At 42.1% G+C, this 19,396-nt stretch overlaps 1 protein-coding gene across 1 annotated transcript in view; it reads left to right on the top strand.

The window, feature by feature from the left end:
* The window catches only part of LOC144694428 (inactive carboxypeptidase-like protein X2), a 233,290-nt gene that overhangs the window by 161,681 nt on the left and 52,213 nt on the right, over positions 1-19,396 (top strand). The window contains exons 8-10 of the mRNA XM_078564823.1: positions 7,305-7,428; positions 12,755-12,951; positions 13,098-13,277. Of these exons, the coding sequence (XP_078420949.1) occupies positions 7,305-7,428; positions 12,755-12,951; positions 13,098-13,277 (501 nt within the window). The remainder of the gene's footprint in view (positions 1-7,304; positions 7,429-12,754; positions 12,952-13,097; positions 13,278-19,396) is intronic.

The raw sequence follows: 19,396 nt of genomic DNA, 5'->3' as shown, positions 1-19,396 counted from the left end.
CCTCAGCTCTATGCTGTCTAGAACCATCTCATTACAGTGCCTGAGTGTTCTCTGCACAAGTATCGAATTGAATGAAGCCTCTGGCTCTAAGAACGTGGTTGTTGGACAAGGCATCTCTGAGGCCTGCTTCAGAGGTTAATATAATGCTGCCTCATGAGTTTCGAACCTGGTGGTTGCTTTATTCCCCGATGCTTATGCACTGTTGAATGCTCAATGTGGATCTAAGAGGAGTGAATGATGATGCGCATGGGGTTGGTGCACCTTGAATTAGCCTCCATGTAGTTTCTGTCAGCCTTGAGTGTGCCTTACATATGAACCAAAACTCAAGCTCTTAATCGCTCCTGTCTGCCTACAGCATTATCTCATGTCCGTGTGTACATCTGAACATCACCCCAACATTAGCCCCCACCTTCCCACCTCCATGGTTTAGAGCTATGAGCCTCGCTGACAGATGTTGAGCCTTGTGAATACTGCTGGATGGTTAAAACTGTGTGATCTAGGAGTTATGTGCAGACTTGGATATGGGACAATGCAGCGCTGGATCTGAAGATCTGGCTAATGTCCCGTCACATTAACCCTCTTCCAGCTCTGAGGCGGTCAGTCAACATGGTAATGTGCAACTTACCATGGCATCGGTGTGCCTGGGTTCCGTCTGCATTTGTCAGACTGTTGGAATGAAAATGTGCTCTTCATTATCAATGATTGGGGTCCTTTAGGCCCAGATGGAGTGTCAGTATTTTCTTTCGGGCCCACAAATGCCATGGCTAAGCAGCAAGGGAGACACCGAAAGGAGGCATGATCATGAGTGCTTGACAGATATCAGATTATGCTGCCTCCTGAGGTTTTCGTGATCCACTGAAAGGTGAGCTGAAGTGCAGCCTCACATCCATTACTGAGAGCTACAGATGACTGCGTCCTGAAGATATATCTAATGCTGGGGACTGAGAATGATGATGCGGCCTGAACACTTGTCTTGCCTGAGCGATTGCCTGTTTGGACAAAATGCAGTGCGGATTCAGAATCAACTTCACACATGAAGGCAAGAACCACTGGGTGATGATTAACCACCTTAAGAAGCCTTGCCAGACTGCAGGCATACTGCCACAAGTGCACTGAGGATTGCAGTGCTGCTCCTGCCTCTTGAAGGCTGCTGTATATGCAATGGAATGTTGGCAAGATGCTTGAAGAGGTTGCACCATCTCAACTCTGTGTACAAAATGCCATGTTGCACTTATCCCATGACAGGCCACATACTCCCAAGGCTGCCATACCTTCCAAGGATGAAGACATTGTGACACTGGATTGTCACTCCTCATTCAGAGATGGATGTGCGGTATTGACCTGATTACGATCGCAACCAAGTTGGTAAGATGGACCTGATATGGACAGCACTAGTGAAAGAGGTTCACATGAGCTGGTCGTCATCATCATCCTGGAACCTGGTGGCTATAAGCATGTTATATGCATGCCTGCCTTGTATGGCCGATACTAGAGTGCCTTCCTCCGGATCCTTAGCTTCCTCAATGTCCTCATCATCGGAAGAGATGTTCAGTTCCTCCATATCTCATTCTGGCAAAACATCCCCCACATTGAGCGCCAGGTTGCATAGGGTGTAGCAAGCCACGATGATGCGGGAGACCCTTCTGTGGTGAGTACTGGAGAGCATCACCTGACCAGTCCAGACATCGAAAATACATCTTCAAAATGCCAATGGTCTGCTCAATCAATGATTGTGTTGCAGAATGAGCAGCATTATACTTCTCCTCTGAGGCACTTTGTAGCTGACGAGCGGGTGTATCAACCACGTCCTTTGCAGGTAGCCTTTGTAATCCAGGATGCCCTGCGGACCCTCGAAGATCTGTGGCACCTGCGAGTGACTCCAGATGTGCGAGTTATCTGCTCCTGGTGGTTGCAGATGAATAGCACATTGAGAGAGTGGAACCCTTTCCTCTTGACCAATTGCACTAGCTTTTCCCAGGGAGCTCTTAATGCCACAGTTGATGGCACCTTGCACCAGTGGCAATTCAGGGATCACTGCAAATCCCACTGCTCTGTCAGCCTTTCTGGCTTCAACCAGGGAGAACTGGACGTAATTGTTCGCCTTGCTAAATAGGGCATCTGTAACCCCTCAGATATATTTGTGAGCAGGTGCTTGAGAAAACCTACAGAGATTTCCAGTGGAGCCCTAGAATGAGTCACTCAGAAAGAAATTAAGAGCGGCCATCGCTTTTAGAGCCACTGGCAGTGGGTGGCCTCCCAGTTCCTGTGGTGACAACTCCTCTTGGAGAATGTGGCAGATGTGAGCCACCACATCCTTAGGCATGTGTAGGCATCTACGGCACTGTTTCTTGCTCATCTGGTCATATGAGAGGCGTCTTCTATACACCCTTGGTCTTGCTAGACCCCTCCACTCCATGGCTCTGTCAGCCTCAGCTTCTGGGTCTGGAGGGGGCCCCACTGGCCCTTGTTCAACAGGGTGAGGCCCTTCCCTTAGCCCAGCCTGGCAATGACAGGCCCTTCTTTTCCTTCTTAGTTGACTGATTGCCAGGATGAAGGCAACATTACCTGCTCCATCCATGAGGCACCCAAGCTTGTGTCTGTGAAAACATTGAACAGAAACATGAACAAACGTAAGCCTTCAATCGCTAACTAGAGAGTTATTGTGGAACCCATGGGTCACTTTCATCCCAGACATTACATCTCCACTGAGTCCCTTGGAGTGTTATTACAGCCTTCTGGAATACTGGTAGGGGACCACTTTAGCTTTAGATCTGACCCTCCCCTGCCACTCCTTGAGTTCCCTTCATTTTGCCTGCACAGCCTTGGCACAGAACTGGAGTAGCCGCGAGCGCAGTGGAATGAAAGATAGGTGGGCATACCTTGAGGTCACGAGTGAAATGGTGCTTGCCAGGTGCACATCACTTATATCTGGTTGTGAATCACGCCGGTGTAATTAGCTGCCGGCATGGACATTTGATCTGGAATGGGGCATGATTCTGGTGAACTGCCTTTTTTCAATGAGTATTCATGATATTCAAATACATTCAAATGTGGTGCCCAGCATGAGGCAGTGGACTACCTGGCCCGCCATGAAAGTCAGGAGCGGAAAGTTGCTAACTTATTTTATGCTGGTGGGGAACTGGCTTTTTGTCGTTCTCCACATTTTCCTGCCCCATTTGCCATTGATGGGACCAGAAAATCCCGCACTCAGTCGTACAGGTTGTGTCCTTTTTTTGGCGATTAGATATTACAGCCTTTGAGGTCAACAGGTCTATGCTGTTGCCTGAATTCCACCCACCTGATCCCAAAAGTTATCAACACATACAATAAGCAGCTGATAGTGTGTTAAACCTGTATCTCGCTCACTGTCATTTCAAACATCTACATATCAAGTAGAGGTGAATAGACTCTGTGGGCAGGATTTTCAGCTCAGCGTGCGGGCGTGTGCCCAACATGCATGAGCATGAAATAGCGCGGGCTTCCCAACATCATCGCACACTCGCGCGATATTTCGGTCGGCAGGTGCATGTGAGAGTCGGCAGTGCACCCGCCAACAATTAAGAGGGCTATTAAGCCCATTAATCAAGTAATTAAATTGAATTTTTTGCTGCCCATCCAACCTTACGGTTGGCGGGCGAGCAAATAGGCCAGGCTGCCTTTGCATTTTTTTCGAAACCTCATCCACGGGCGGGATGAGGTTCCCAACAATGACTGAAAAGACAATGGGCAGAAATTTCCCCCCCCCACCCTCGTCAAGGGGATTGTGCGGGGGCAGATGCGAACCCGATCTGCACCCCCGATCGGCACCCTTGATTGGGGCCATGCTGCCATTTTACATGGGCGGGCCAATTAAGGTGCTCCCTGTGCGGGTAGGGGGGTGGGGGTGGGGTTCCCTACCTGAGTCGGGGCCTGCGCTCTTTCATGCATGTGCACGAAAGAGCGCAGAAATCTACCTGAGACACAGAGATACCTCAGGGAGATTAGTTTAAGTTATGAAACATTGAAGAAAGGTAAAAAAAAAATTGAGGACATGTCCCCTCATGTGAAACTGTCACATGAGTTGGGACATGTCCATTAATTTTTTCAAAAATATTGTAACCAATGGCAAATAAATACTCAGCTCAATGTTCAAGTCAAGTGCATTGCATTTATTTTCTCGATTGTATTGTGCCTGGATAATGGTAGCTTAAATTAGCACGCTTTTGTCCCTTGGCGCTTGTATTTTGCTTTAGACTGGCAACACCTAAACCACCATACTGCCTATGTGATATAGAGGAGTAAGCATGATATCTGGCTACAGGATTTCACTGCAAGCTGCTGAATTTCTGATAATCTCACATGTCCCTCCTAATTGTAGCTTGTAGCTGATTAAGAGGGTGAATGCTATTTCCCTTTCATTGACTGGCCCATGGTGAGGGAGATATAACTCACCATTTAGCCTATTGGTTGAAAACAACAAGATTATTAAACTCACCAAAGATATTTAAAAACTCAGTTAATTAGCTTACGAACAGCAAATTCTAGGCTTGGATCTGACTGTCCAAGTATATTATGTGGCAGGCAAATGGTACTTTCAGAAAGTATTAAAAGGAATGCCCATGAGATACTTAGCGGTGAATGCAATAGCACTGTCCCACAGTATAATCTCAGGGTCAGTACTCACACATTTAAACACAGCAGTCTAGAAAATAAATCTGTGGCTGAAATCTTGTCCTCGGCAATGATAAACTTTGATATTTGAGGTTGTTTCAAACCCAAGGTAGCACAAGTAACTGGTAGTACAAATCATAAATAAAATGTGGCCTATTGATTTGTTCATAGTATTTGTCTGTTAAGTTTGCAATGAAATTATTCAGTGGAACGGATTCTGATGTATGACAGATTTTCAATGTGAGGAGGAATTGAAATCTTCTGAACTCGCTAAGTACCTGGAAACATGTCCACAGGCATAGGAAATATTTTATTTTCAAATTGGAAACAATCAAATTTGCTTGACAAATTTAATTTACTTCTCAATGATGCAAAACATAATTTCATAAATGTGCAATAACTTAAGGACATTTTTCTTTTTTCAGCTTTACTCAGTGATTTCTCCAAAATGTGAAAAGAGACAATTTTGAAACGTACTCTGCTGTGATATAGCTGATCTTAATTTGCTTACCTTCAAAATGACAATGTTGGTGGATCTGGTAAAACTAATGAATGAATCACCTTCAGTAGGAGCATATTTTAATGCACAATTATTGGCCCGGATTTTCATGTCAGGCTCAGGAACAAACTTGACTCGTGTTTCCTGACTTCCGAAAGCCAAGCCTGTGTCCGAGCCCCATTTCCACCATATCATCTCAACACTTAAACAATGCTGGTCAATGTAACGGCCAAATTACTTTTTCAGAATAGGGCCCTATGATGAATCATTGCAGTTAAAACACATCTGCGTTACAGTGCATTATCTAATAGAGACATTTGTAGTTGTCAAAACATTTTACACTTACCTGTCAGAATGTTCCCAACTCCTCAGCAGGCTTCTCCCATTGGTCACAAACTCTCCAATGAGATAAGTTTCTTAAGGCTTCCAAAACCCACAGCAGCACACGAAAATAGCGGGGGTGGGAAATTTCCTGTCGGGGTCAATGACGACCCCAAATTCAAAAGAGATGTATGCGGGGTCATGACCCAAGGCCTTCCTCACCTGCAAAAAGGCCACACAAAAATAGCACGGAGTTAGGAAGGCACTGCAAATTTGAAATTAGTGTAAAAATAAATTCTAAGTGCTTGTCATTCCTGACACCTTTCCCAGCAGACAAGAATCCAGCCCCTTAATTTAGTCAATGTCTGGTCACCTTGTTATGTAACTAAGATTATGACAAGAAGAACTCTGTGTACAATTGGCAAAGACAGCAATTTGATATGAGCATGTTAAATGTTCAAACTATAGCATCAGGAACAGCAAGTTCTACCCTTAAATTTTGACTGGGAGTTTGTGTGCATATGTTGTACACACAAATCAAAAATCATTGGCATGGTTCATCAAGAATAAAACTCTAACTGAACAACAGAAATTTAAAAAAATTATATATATTCGAGTGAAAATCTCCTAACCAAATGTGATCATGTCAAACATCTATAGAATCATAGGACAGTACAGCACAGATTATTCAGTCCGTTGAGTCTGCACTAGCTCTTTTGAAGAGCAATCTACTTAATTCCACTCCCCCTCTTTCCCCATATCACTGAAACTTTTCCTCCTTCATGTAGTTAACCAGTTCCCTTTTTTGAAGGCTACTCTTTAGTAGTGGCAATCAGGAGTGCATTTCAAATCCTAACTATTTATTGCATAAAATAAGCTTTGCCTATGTTGCCTCTGGTTCTATTGCCAATCAATTTAAATCCGTGTCCTCTGGTTATTGATCCTTAAGCCATTGGGAACAGTTCCTCTTTTTATTTACTCTATTTAAACATTTTATGATCTTATACACCTCTATAAAATCTCCTCTTAATCTTCTCTGCCCCAAGATGAACTACTCCAGGTTCTCTAGTTTATCCAAGTAACTATAATGCCTCATCCCTGGAACCATTCTAGTAAATTTCTCTCCACTCCTGCCAAAGCCTTCCTGCCTGTCCCAAAGCAGTGTGCTCAGAATTGGACATAATATTCTATCTGGGAACAAACTGGTGTTTAATTTAGGTTTAGCATAATCTCCTAGCTATTGTACTTTATGTCCCTATTTATAAAGCTCAGGACCCCAAATGTTTTATTAATTGCTTTGTCAACCTATCCTGCCATCATCAAAGATTTATGTACAAAGTGTACAAAGCAAAGTGTGCTAGGCTTAAAGTTTTCACACCAGCATAGCTTCCATATCATGTTAATAAGTTATTTCATTAGATTATCGAGCTTCTGTTATGGGATTACAGCACAACATATGACACAATTCTGCATCATTAACTTCTAAAATGATGCCCTGATACAGATAGAAAAAATTCTGCAATAAGGGACAAACCAATTTATTCAGTTAATTAAGCATGAAAGTCTGTCTTTAGTGCAACCCTAGTTGACTGATGATTTATTAATGCTTTATCATTGCTTAGTACTCACTTGCCTAAACTTCTGAATGTTTTATATGATGTTAATCTTTGGAAGTGTTGAAGTATGTGTAGGGTGCACACAATTTAACTGAGCTATTTGAGATAGCCTTTAAGAATGATGCTAAGAAATGTCACTCAAGGGAGCTAATAACTCATTGTGATTCTTTCAGCCCCAACCACTGAATTCTCACTGAATTGTACATTTTGTTGAACAGTTGATGAAGATAGTAAATGAACAGTGTCCAAACATCACTAGAATTTACAACATTGGCAAAAGCTATCAGGGAATGAAACTGTACGCCATCGAGATCTCTGATAATCCAGGAGAGCATGAAATTGGTAAGATATATATCCGAAAGACTACAGATTATCTTTCATGCCTCCATTTGCTCTGTAAAAATCCCATTCATTTTCTAAGATAAATATTTTCTTCATTACAAATTACTTTCACCCGTAAATATATAGTCTACTAATGAAATGTCCCAAGATAAAACCTGGGGTACCCACCTAAAATATATGCTCCTGAAACAAACTTTTTGAAAAAATATTTAAACACTGATGCAGTGGCTAGCCTCCTGATCTGGTCAGTAGTTTTTACCACATTCCTAAACTTAGGCATTGGAATAGGATTTTTCACCCACTCAGCAAGTAGGCTGGTCTTAAATCTTGACAGTCAAACCTCCATTCCTGACAAATTGACATCAGTTCTCAGCAATCACCCCAGGCCATGTATATCAGCAGCTGGCCTATACATTCAGCAGTGATGCAACAGTTTTTTCACAGCTGAGACTAAGCGAAAGAAAGAACAAAGAGGGAAATTCAACTAGTGTCGAAAACCAATAGGCAGCGCAATCTCAAGCAAAATGGGCCACCAGGCTTCATTTGCATTGAACCAGTGAGCTGTAGGTGTCAACTGAGCATCCCAGTGGAGCTGAAGTCAATGGGAATCAGGGGAAAAACTCTCCACTGGTTGGAGTCATACCTAGCACAAAGGGAGATGGTTGTGGTTGTTGGAGGTCAATCATCTCAGTCCCAGGATATTGCTGCAGGAGTTCCTCAGGGTTGTGTCCTCGGCACAACCATCTTCAGCTGCTTCATCCATGGCCTTCCCTCCATCATAAGGTCAGAAGTGGGGATGTTCGCTGAAGATTGCACAATGTTCAGCACCATTCGCAACTCCTCAGATACTGAAGCAGTCTGTGTCCATATGCAGCAAGACATGGGCAATATTCAGGCTTGGGCTGATAAATGGCAAGTATCATCCATGCCACACAAGTGCCAGGTGATAACTATGTCCAACGAGAGAGAATCTAGCCATCACCATTTGACATTCAATGGCATTATAATTGTTGAATCCCCCAATATTAACATCCTGGAATTGACCAGAAACTGAACTGGACCAGCCATATAAATGCTGTAGCTACAGAAGCAAGTCAGGGCTGGGAACTCTGGGAACTCACCTCCTGACTCCCCAAAGCCTGTCCACCACCTACAAGGCACAAGTCAGGAAGGTGATAGAATACTATCCACTTGCCTGGATGAGTGCAGCTACAACAATACTCAAGAAGCTTGACTCCATTTCAGGACAAGGCAATCCACTTTATTGGCACCCCATCCACCTTCATAGTTCATTCCCTCCACCACTGACACATAGTGGCAGCAGTGTGTACCATCTACAAGATGCATTGCGACACAAGGCTCCTTCTACAGCACCTTCCAAACCCATGATCTGTACCACCTAGAAGGACAAGGGCAGCAGATGCAAGGGAACACCACCACCTGTAGATTCCCCTCCAAGTCACACACCATCTTGACTTGGAATTATATCATTAATTCGCATTCGCTGGATTAAATCCTGGAACACCTTTCCTAACAGCACTATGGGTGGTCCTACAGCACATGGACTGCAGCAGTTCAAGAAGGTGGCTCACCACCACATTCTCAAAGGCAATTATGGATGGACAATAAATGCTGGCCTAGTCAGCAACTCCCAAATGCAATGAACGAGTGAAAAAAAGCTAATCAATTGAGGTCTGACTAATTCTGATGCCAAGGTGGCCTGCAGATTGGTCCTTGGAGTGGAACAGAAAGCAAAAGGTAAAGCAGGCATGAATTGCAGTATTTTTGTTGAATGAGGAGGAGCAATGATGGTTTTACTTTGGGGATCACTAGTTAGGCCACAAAAGACTCGGAATAACAGCAAGACAGGCTGTAGCACCTTGTTTCATTGGGCGCCTTTGTACTGAATAACCTAGTCAGTGTTGTAAGAATAAAAGAGAGGGTTGCAAATGCCTCCTTTTGTCTCATTAGCATGTGGTTGTCCAGTTTGCATCAAATACAGATGTAAGCACAGCCTGTCTTCTCTGGGAAGCAATAGAAATCTTGTCAGCATAAAATGCGCATACTCCTAGAGGAAGAGTTGTCCAACCCTTCTCTGCCAGAAAAATAGGACTTCAACAGAAACAAGGATCAAGAAAATTGGCCTAGTAGACTGACCTGCAATTAATCATGAATTGACCTTGCTCTGAACAGTTTCTTGACAAACAGCATAACTCTGACCTGAGACTCCTTAACAAAAATCGGGAAATCACAGTTTCACTTCAGAAGAAGAAAAATACATTGTACATTACAAACATGTCACCCAATTTTCTGTAACACTGTGGAAGATTTACTCGCTTTTCACAAAGTATGTTAAATTACAAGTGATAAGATTGATTTAGCATAATCTGGTAGAAACCAGAGGAGAAGCAGTTAAATGGAGCAGGAGAAATTACCCACTCCATTCTTAATCTGGCAATTTAAAATTGCCAAAATCTGGCAGTGTAGTTCGTTAAGTATACGGTAAATCCCCAATGATATCATTGCTGCCCAACCTGAGGCCTGACCTTTTTCTCAAAATTGCCTTAAAAAAAGACCTGATTTGCAGAGGGGCAGTGAATGGCTTCCCTGTTAATCCAAAACCCTTTGGATTGAGATCTAGAGGCTGAAGTGATCTGGGCAAACTCAAAATCTAACTTTTTACAGATTTCCTTGTGGATCAGAGGGAACAGCCACGGACCTGGATTCCCTTCCTTAATTTCCCTGAGACATTTAGTGTGTGTGGGAGACCCCAACATTGGCCTCTAAGCCATCTGATCTTAACTGCTGGGCAGCTGCTTCTGACTGGTTTATAGGTCATTTTGATTAGAAGTCAGCAATCAGCATCCCCATGCAGGCCTTTAAAGTTGGCTAAGTCATCCAATGACATCTCCTGAAGAAGTTAGCCACTTGTTGGGCTGCATTTCCTCGGAGTAAAAATTGACCTCAATAAGCTTTAAAATGAAGTGTGGGTGCAATATTTTTAGAATTGACGCTTAATGATATGGCTGTTTGAGAAGTGTGTGAAATATCTGTTCTAATCATACCAATATTAACAGTCTCTGGAACTCTTAGGAAGGGGTGTATCAAACCATATCAAATATTCAATTGGCTGAATTATTGACAATATAAATATATGGACTGAAGGTTTGAACTAGTACCATCTAGTCAAGTGGCATTAGATATAATGGAAGAAATTACATACATTACTCAAAAATTGTGTTGGACATAACCCAGAGATGACAACACATTCATTACTGAGGATCCAAGTTCTTTTGAAACTTTGAAAAGTCTGTCCAAAATAAACTTCCAAATGTTTACACAGCTCCAGTTTAGGGTAGTCAATGATTTAACTTTTCCATCAAATAAATGGGATTGACTTCTATAGTTTGGAATTGCTCAGCTTTACTTTTAGTTAGTTTGAAACTGAATTAAACTGTACTCAATTCACTGGTTGCTGTTAATAAGAATGTGGTATTTTGGAAAGATGAGAATAAGAGGCATGAAAGGCCCTTGTAATTCAAATTGATCTTGTGATCTAATTAATTAAGTGAAAATGACTTGAGTATTGATAATTTAATAGAAGCTCACTGCTAAAATATTGAAAATGCTAACATAACATAAACAACTTGAAGCAATCAGAATATCATACTAAATATTGACATTTTGATTCTGAAGGCCAACTATGTCCTAGAAATCTTAAATTTGCTGAAATTTGCTCCCTAATATAGCCAGTTACCCATAGTCTAGGATATTTTCCAGAAAACTAAAGTAAACTGATCTTATCTCATGTGTATTAGTTTTGTTCAGCAAATCGTTCACTAAAGTTAACAGTGACCTAAATAAATAAACAAAGGGCTGCATTTTCCCCGTCAGGAGGGTTGTGCAGGAGCGGGTGCAAACAGGCGAGTTCCCGATCGGCACCCCCGGTTGGGGGCGCACCGCCATTTTATGTGGTCAGGCCGATTAAGGCCCGCTCAATGTGACATGTGCCTGGATTCCCTGAGCCAGGAGAGCACTCTTTCGCGCATGCGCGAAAAATATGATAAACAGATTAAAGAATAGAAAAAATTTTACTGACATGTCCCCTCATGTGACACTGTCACATGAGCTGGGACATGTCCATAACTTTTATTTGAAGAGTATGTTAAGATTTTAAAACCCTCATGAAACCTCATCCCGCTCATGGATGAGGTTTCATGTTTTCTCTGAAGGCTGCCTGGGCTCTTCGCCTGCCCCCCAACCTTAAGGTTGGACGGGCAGGTCGATGAAGTGTTTTAAGTATCTCACTGATGGCCTTAAGCGGCCGTTGACAGGTCGGCAGACGCACAGCCGAGTTGGCTGCGCGCCCGCCAAACTGAAAATCTAAGTGACGTGGGGTGATGTCAGGACACACACCCGACATCAACCCACATTATTTTACACGTCTGTGAGCGGGCCCCGCCCCTGCTCACCGACCGGAAAATGCTGTCCAAAGTGTTTACTTTTTTTTTATTCTTTCATGGGATGTAGGCATCTCTGGCTAGGCCAGCATTTATTGCTCATCCCTAATTGCCCTTGAGAGGGTGGTGGTGAGCTGCCTTCTTGAACTGCTGCAGTCGATGTGGTGTTAAGTACACCCGCAGTGCTGTTAGGAAGGGAGCTCCAGGATTTTGACCCAAGGAAGGAATAGCGATATAGTTCCAAGTCAGAATGGTAAGTGGCTTGGAGCAGAACTTGCAGGTAGTGGTGTTCCCCAAGCATTTGCTGCCCTTGTCCTTCTAGGTATTAGAGGTTGTGGATTTGGAAGGTGGTGTTGAAGGAGCCTTGGTGAGTTGTAGCAGTGCATAGTACACACTGCTGCCACTTTGCATCAGTGATGGAGGGAGTGAATATTGATGGTGATGGGTGGGGTTCCAATCAAGCGGGCTGCTTTGTCCTGGATGCTGTCAAGATTCTTGAGTGTTGTTGGAGTTGCACTCATCTAGGCAAGTGGGGTGTATTCCATTACACTCCTGATTTGCACCTTGCTGATGGTGAACAGACTTTGGCGAGTTAGAAGTTGAGGTACTCTATGCAGTATTCCCAGCCTCTGACCTGCTCTTGTAGCCTCAGTATTTATATGGCTGATCGAGTTCTGTTTCTGATTAATGGTAGCCCCCAAGATGTTGATTGTGTAACTTAAGAGTTTTCTAGCTTAAATGGTCACAGGATACAGCAGTCCATTATGGTAATAAAGAAATTAAATAGAAATGATATGGGGTAAGCAATGTGTTACTTACTTTTAGGTTTGCATGAAGTAATTTTTGACTGTATTTGTCTGAACTAGGTGAGCCTGAGTTCCATTACTCTTCAGGAGCCCATGGCAATGAAGTTCTTGGACGTGAGCTGCTCCTCTTGCTGATGCAGTTCATGTGTCAAGAGTACTTAGCAGGAAATCCACGAATCAAGCACCTTGTGGAGGAGACTAGAATCCATTTCTTGCCTTCCATTAATCCTGACGGATATGAAAAAGCTTGCGAAGTGGTAATTTTTCATTAAACCTCTAACAGTTGTTGCTCCCTTCATACATTTACATTTATTTGAACTTTACTAACTCACCACCATCATTTTTTTTTCCCCCATCACATAAGTGTATGTGAATGTGATCACTCTCTTGTGTTGAATTTTAGGGTTCTGAACTCGTAGGCTGGTCTTTGGGACGTTGGACTCATGATGGCATCGATATCAATCACAATTTTCCTGATCTCAATTCTGTTCTTTGGGAAGGAGAGGAGCGCAGAAGGGGGTACAAGAAGATGAATAATCATCACCTACCCCTCCCTGTGTGGTACTTATCTGAAAACGCCACTGTGAGTTGTCATTATATACGACATATATATAAAATAATCATTCGAATATGTTGTTTAGAATAACAAATTTTAAGGTAAATGATTGAAGATTGTCTCATCACTTCATACCAGAAGATGGACAAAACAGCAGCTAGAGGGGGTACAAGCAAAATGATCTACTTAGTAGAAATTAGATTTTTTTTTTTAAAGATACTTCATATTAATCTTGCCAGCTGTCATAAAGGTTACATTTCAGATAGCTCATCCTAAAGACTTAGTAATTAAATATTCCTTTTATATTACAGCACTGCCACTCACCATAGCAGCCAGACTTCACTGGCAGTACTGTATTGTAAATTGAGAGTGGAGAGTCACCTGAAGAGGTGATGCTTTGCTTCTTCTCTGGAAAGCAACACTGTTGCCCGGGGAAAATGTAAATAGCCATTGCTGCATGCACATGGTATTATTTGCGCTGGCTGGGAATGATTGAACACTGAGCCCGTACATTCAGGTCAATGGTTTTCACATAACTCGTCTGAATAGACTTTCCACGTACGTTGGCAGAGGTTGAGAAGCCAGAAATGAAAGTTGCAATGGAAACTTTTAAACAACTGCTTGTGTGCAACCATATACATCCGCAGTTGTTTTTATGCCATCATTGGTGCTGGGGTATCTGCCCTGGGGTAAAAAGGATGACTCCACAGCACAAGCACTTGAGACCGTTTCTACTGAAGCTGTTCTGTAATATACATGTGGCATTAAATAACGTGAGGTACATTGTGCACCACATTCACAAAATCATGTTTTTGACAATCTGAACAAGAGTCTGCGATATATTCATATGTTTTATAAGTGGATGTGGCTTTCTGCATCTATGATCAGTAAGCTTGGTTAAACAATATTTTGCTTCATCACTGGCTTTATCTGACTAGATATAGAGCAACTTTGCAGAGCATAGTGTGCATGTGCATTCATCCAAGCTTGTACAAAACCATGACAAATGAATTAATTTAATTACAACCTACTGAACTCAGGGCATTCAGTTCACCACCTTATAGCAATGCCGTTATTCCACAGTTTCTAAGAAATGCCATTTTAACCTGGTAATACATCTCAATGAAAGCAAACAAATATTGATAATTTAGTAATACTGGTATTTCTCTTCATTGTCAGTGTGCTGCATATCTACACATACAAGCTATCTGTTATAAGTATTACATATAACGTTCACTCGCTGCTGGTAGACAAACCTAATTTTATACAACGAATCATACAAACTTAGGCATACCAACCTCTGATTATTATCACTAGGTAGTCATTACCCTGTGAGATGCATGCCCAAATATCTATGCATCCAGTGGCACAGTCCCAGTGTAAGTCAGAACTGGATTGGAAACATGGATGGACCCCATATAAAGTAGCAACAATTCCCAGAGACTGAAAAGAGATCTTGTTTGACTCTATAAATGGCACCAGATATGCCAGAAATCCTGCCCTCGAATTGGCCAGGCTGCCTGTCACCGCTGGGAATGGATGGGCCACCTAAGGTTCCAGTGAAACCTAAATGAGGTCCAAACATCACAGCGGTTTGGGCCTCTCATGGATGGCATTGAGCAGGCAACCTAGCTGCACTGCCCATTGCCTAGCTGAAAACCACCTGAAGTAAAGGTTTCCGTCAGCAGTATCTCTCACTAGATGGCAGTGCATATATTTATTTAGGTCAAGATTGCAGCTTCAATGATGGAACATGCAAGCAAAAAGGAGTAGCTATTTAAGACAATAACAAAACTATAGGGAGAATTTTCTCCTCGTCGGGGGGGTTGGGTGGGCGCAGGCGGGCTGGCGTGCAGCCAATCACCACCCGCGATCGGCTGTGCACTGCCATTTTATGTGGGTGGGCCAATTAAGGCCCGCCCAGCGTGTCGCACACCCAGAAGCACTCCCTGTGCGGGCAGTGAGAGTAGGGTGAGTCGGGGCCTGTGCTCTTTCGCACATGCACACGAAAGAGCACAGAAATCTCCCTGAGGCAGCTTTGTGTTTCATAAGTTTGAGTTTCAAAACTTGCAGTAAAAAAAAATTTAGGGCATGTCCCCTCATGTGACATGAACTGGGACATGTCTATGAATTTAAATGAAAATCTTTGTTTCACTTAAAAATCCATGGATGAGATTTCATGAAAGATGCAAAGGCCACCTGGGCTCTTCGCCAGCCTGCCAACCTTAAGGTTCAACAGGCAGCTATGCTAAGTGGTTTAATTAGTTTTTAAATGGCCTTAATACGCCTTTGACAGTTCGGCGGGCACGCAGCGGACTCCGGTGCGCGCCCGCTGAACTGAAAATCGAAATGACATGTGGTGACGTCGGGACGCACGCCCAACGTCACCGTGCGTCACTTTACGATCCCGGCCCCATCCCCCGGCCCCGCCCCCACTCGCCGAGCCGAAGCTTCTGGCCTATGTCTTGTCCAAGTTACTTTCAGAGCAAGTAGGAATGACTATTCACCACTGTTCTAAACAGAACCTTGGCTTACAAAATTATAACCCCATCAGAAAAATAAAACTCTTTTGGATAACTGATGTCCATCACGAATTGTGAAAGACTGTGGAATTTTTCCAGCCGACAGTCATCAAGATGCTCAAAGTCTGCTTCCTAATCCGTAGGTTCTGGGGACATAAGTCATCCCCGGTGAAGTGTTAATTGAACATGGAAATGGTCCCAGAAAATATTGACTTATTTCAGCATTTAATAGTTTTGAATCTGGTTATCCATTAGAATCAGGAGAGCAGATAGACAATTAATCCTGATAGCCTTGCAGTAGACTAGAACTATGAAGGTAAGACCCAAAAGGAAGATGAAGTTCTGATGGGTAGTTACCAAAATAGAAAATTAAGAAATGTTAAAACAAGTTGTATCATAGAATGTCACAGCACAGAAGGAGGCCACTTGGCTAAGATTATCAGCTGTGATTAAATGTATTCCTGGAGGTTTCATCACATGACTTGCCCCCATACTTCAGCCGTTAGTCAGCCAACACATCCTATCCTTGTGAAGCACTGCCTTCCTACACTAATTGGAAAGCAAAAAGTCTCATTACCCTATTGGATAATGTTTGACTGTCAGCCAAATAGCCTTTTTTTTCCCCATTTTCAATCTTTTTATATCTAGTAAAGAGAAATGTTCAAAGAAAATTACAAAGAAAAACAATCCTTTTTAATGCCGCAATGATTTTTCTCCAGAGGTGCACACAGCAGTATCCTGGAGCTTGATCATCAATTCCTCAAGACTCCAGGCCAACTCTGGAGGGCTGGCAACCATACACTCAACCCACCAATCCTCTTTGAAAGAGCTGTCTATTTTTTCTCAACCTCTGCACTTTCCTGGCATTTTTTTCCTTTTCAATTGTTTATTCATTTCCCTCTGGAAAGTTATTACTGAATTTACTTCCACTGCCCTTCCAGGCAGTATATTTCAGATCATAACACATTGCGTAATTTTTTTCTCTTATCTTTTGCCACTTTTTAAAATAATATGTCCTCTGAATCTTCTACCACTTGAAACAGATTCTCCTTGTTTACTCTATAAAAAACGCTTAAGATAGTCTTGAACAATTCTGTCAAATCTCCCCTTAAACCTTTCTGGTCTAAGAAGTGCCTCAGTTTCTCCATACACTCCACTTAACTGAAATCTTTCATCTCTTTTACCATTCTAGTAAATCTCCTCCAAACCTCCTTTAAGGCCTTGGTGTCCTGTCTAAAGTGTGGTGCCTAGAAATGGCCACAATTCTCCAGCTAAGGCCTAGCCAGCTTTTCTTTGATAAATAATTAGCATTACTCCCTTGTTTTTTGCCTCTATTTATAAAGCCTTCTCAACTTGTCCTGCCACCTTCGATGACTTTTTTACTTGCACCGCCCGGTGTCTCCTGTTCCTGCACCCCTTTTAAAAATGTACAATTTAGTTTAAATTGCCCCTCTGCATTCTTCCTATTCTTTATACTTCTTTGCATTAAATTTCACCCAACATCTATCTGAAAGACTCCTGATAGTTAGCGGCTGAGGGAAGAAACCAGAGCTAATCTTGGGATAGATTTATTAAGAAAGAAACGTTGCAGGTATTTATCTCCTAACTCTACTCCTGTATCAATAGTGTCTCTTTATATTTGCTCAAAGAACCATCCAACCAATGCCCTCTACCTGTGTGTACTTAACCTCAATTGACACAACTAACATTATCTGACCATTTCACCAGTTTATCTATGTCCTCCTGACACCTATTACTATTGTTCTCACTGTTCGCTATGTTTCTGAGTTTCACATCATCTGGAAACTTTGAAATGATCCCATGTACATCTAAATCCAGGCCACGTTAATCCATACCAAAAAGAACAGTGGTCCCTTCAGGGACACCACTACACAGTTGTCTCCGGTCTGAAAAACAACAATTCATGACTTTCTGTCCCTTTCCTAATTTTGTATCCACACAGCTACTGCCCCTTTAACCCCATGGGCTTTAATTTTGCAAACAAGTGATATGTTATCAAAAGCCTTTTGAAAGTCCATATGCATAGTTTCATCCACACTGCCCTCATCTACCCTCTGTTACTTAATCAAAGAACTCAATCAATTTAGCCACACATGACTTTCCTTTAACAAATCCCTATTGGCTTTTCATTTACTAACCCATATTTTCCCAAGTGCCAATCAACAATGCCCTTGATTAATGTCTCTAAAAGCTTCCCCACCCCCACTGTTAAGATGACTGGCCTGTAATTTCCAGGGTTATCCATCTTTCCTTCCTTGAATAGAGGTGTAATATTTGCAATCCTCAGTTTTCTGGCACTCCTCCATATCTAAGGAGGATTGGAAGATTGTGGTCAGAGCATCTTCAATTTCCAATCTTAGTTTCCTCAGCAATTTAGGCTGCATCCCATCCAGACTGAATGACTTTTCTACTCTGTCAACCTTTTAAGAAACACTTCTTTATTCTAATCCCACCCAATTAATCTACCTCCTCCCATATTGTGAAATTGGTAACATCCTGTTTTTTTAATGAAAACTGATGCTGTTTCATCTCCAGTTTAAGAGAATTATTGTCAAAAGAGACTAGATGAAAACAAAGTTCAAATATCTTCAGAAATGCATTTGCCAACTTTTACACCCAGCTTAGAGTTACCAAAGAAACTAAATAGCAGACAAATTTCTAAGCAAGTAGGAGTAGTTGTCAAGTTATGCACACTATTAAAGGGATAGCTCTATCCCATAATAAGGCATATTGATTATGCCAAAGGAGTTAACCAAAAGGATAAGATGGTGGTTATGACTGCAGGGAAAATTGAAGTAAGTGCAGAAGAATGCGACTTGAGAGTTATTCAAAGATAAATATGATATTCACAAGGAACTTGAGAATGCAGGAGAAAATAGTTAGAATCTAACTACAAGTCTAAGATCTGCCAAGTCATTCAGCTCCGTAAAGATTATGTGAAGGCACGGCATGGTGAAATGCTCCTTGTCACAGAAGTAAAATTAACAATTTCCTCGTTAACAACAGAATCCCCTGAAATAAAACCAGTGATCTAATTTGGTCACAGATGATGAAACTTTGAATCTTGAAGTAAGGTGACTTCCTTGACGAGATCCAATCTGTAGGATATGGAAGAAAGAAAGAAATCTGGAGAGCTTGTCAGAAAATATTTGTTATTGGTAATGCTGTGGAACTTGATGATAAACAATTATTTGGAAAGATGGAAACAAATAGGGATCCTTGGGGTTAATCAGTACACCTTGATACAAGTGACAAAAACAAGAATAAAGATTGAATTCCAGGTTTGTGATTCACTGAGTATAAACAGAGAATCCAAATGACTGTATGCCACAATCTGTTACAGGAACTTCAAAATGTGAAACAGCTGGGAGTGGGAGTGAGGATAAGGAGGCGTTTTTGTCCATTCATTACAATGTAGGCAGATTGCAAACAGATAGTATGGCAAAATGGGTCAATTTAACCTCCTTTCCTATTGAAATAAGCCAATCGTGTTTGCCTAACAAAATCTGGAAGTGAACCAGCTTTGAAGGATGGTGAATACAAAAGAATCTTGCTGACTATCAGAAGCTTGAAATGATTGATATTCCTTGCTTTAAAATGTCC

This window comes from Cetorhinus maximus, chromosome 20 (genome assembly GCF_964194155.1).
Source record: "Cetorhinus maximus chromosome 20, sCetMax3.hap1.1, whole genome shotgun sequence".
Lineage (NCBI taxonomy): Eukaryota > Metazoa > Chordata > Chondrichthyes > Lamniformes > Cetorhinidae > Cetorhinus > Cetorhinus maximus.
The sequence above is the reverse complement of the archived record's forward strand: the minus strand, read 5'-3'. Positions and strand labels throughout refer to the sequence as shown.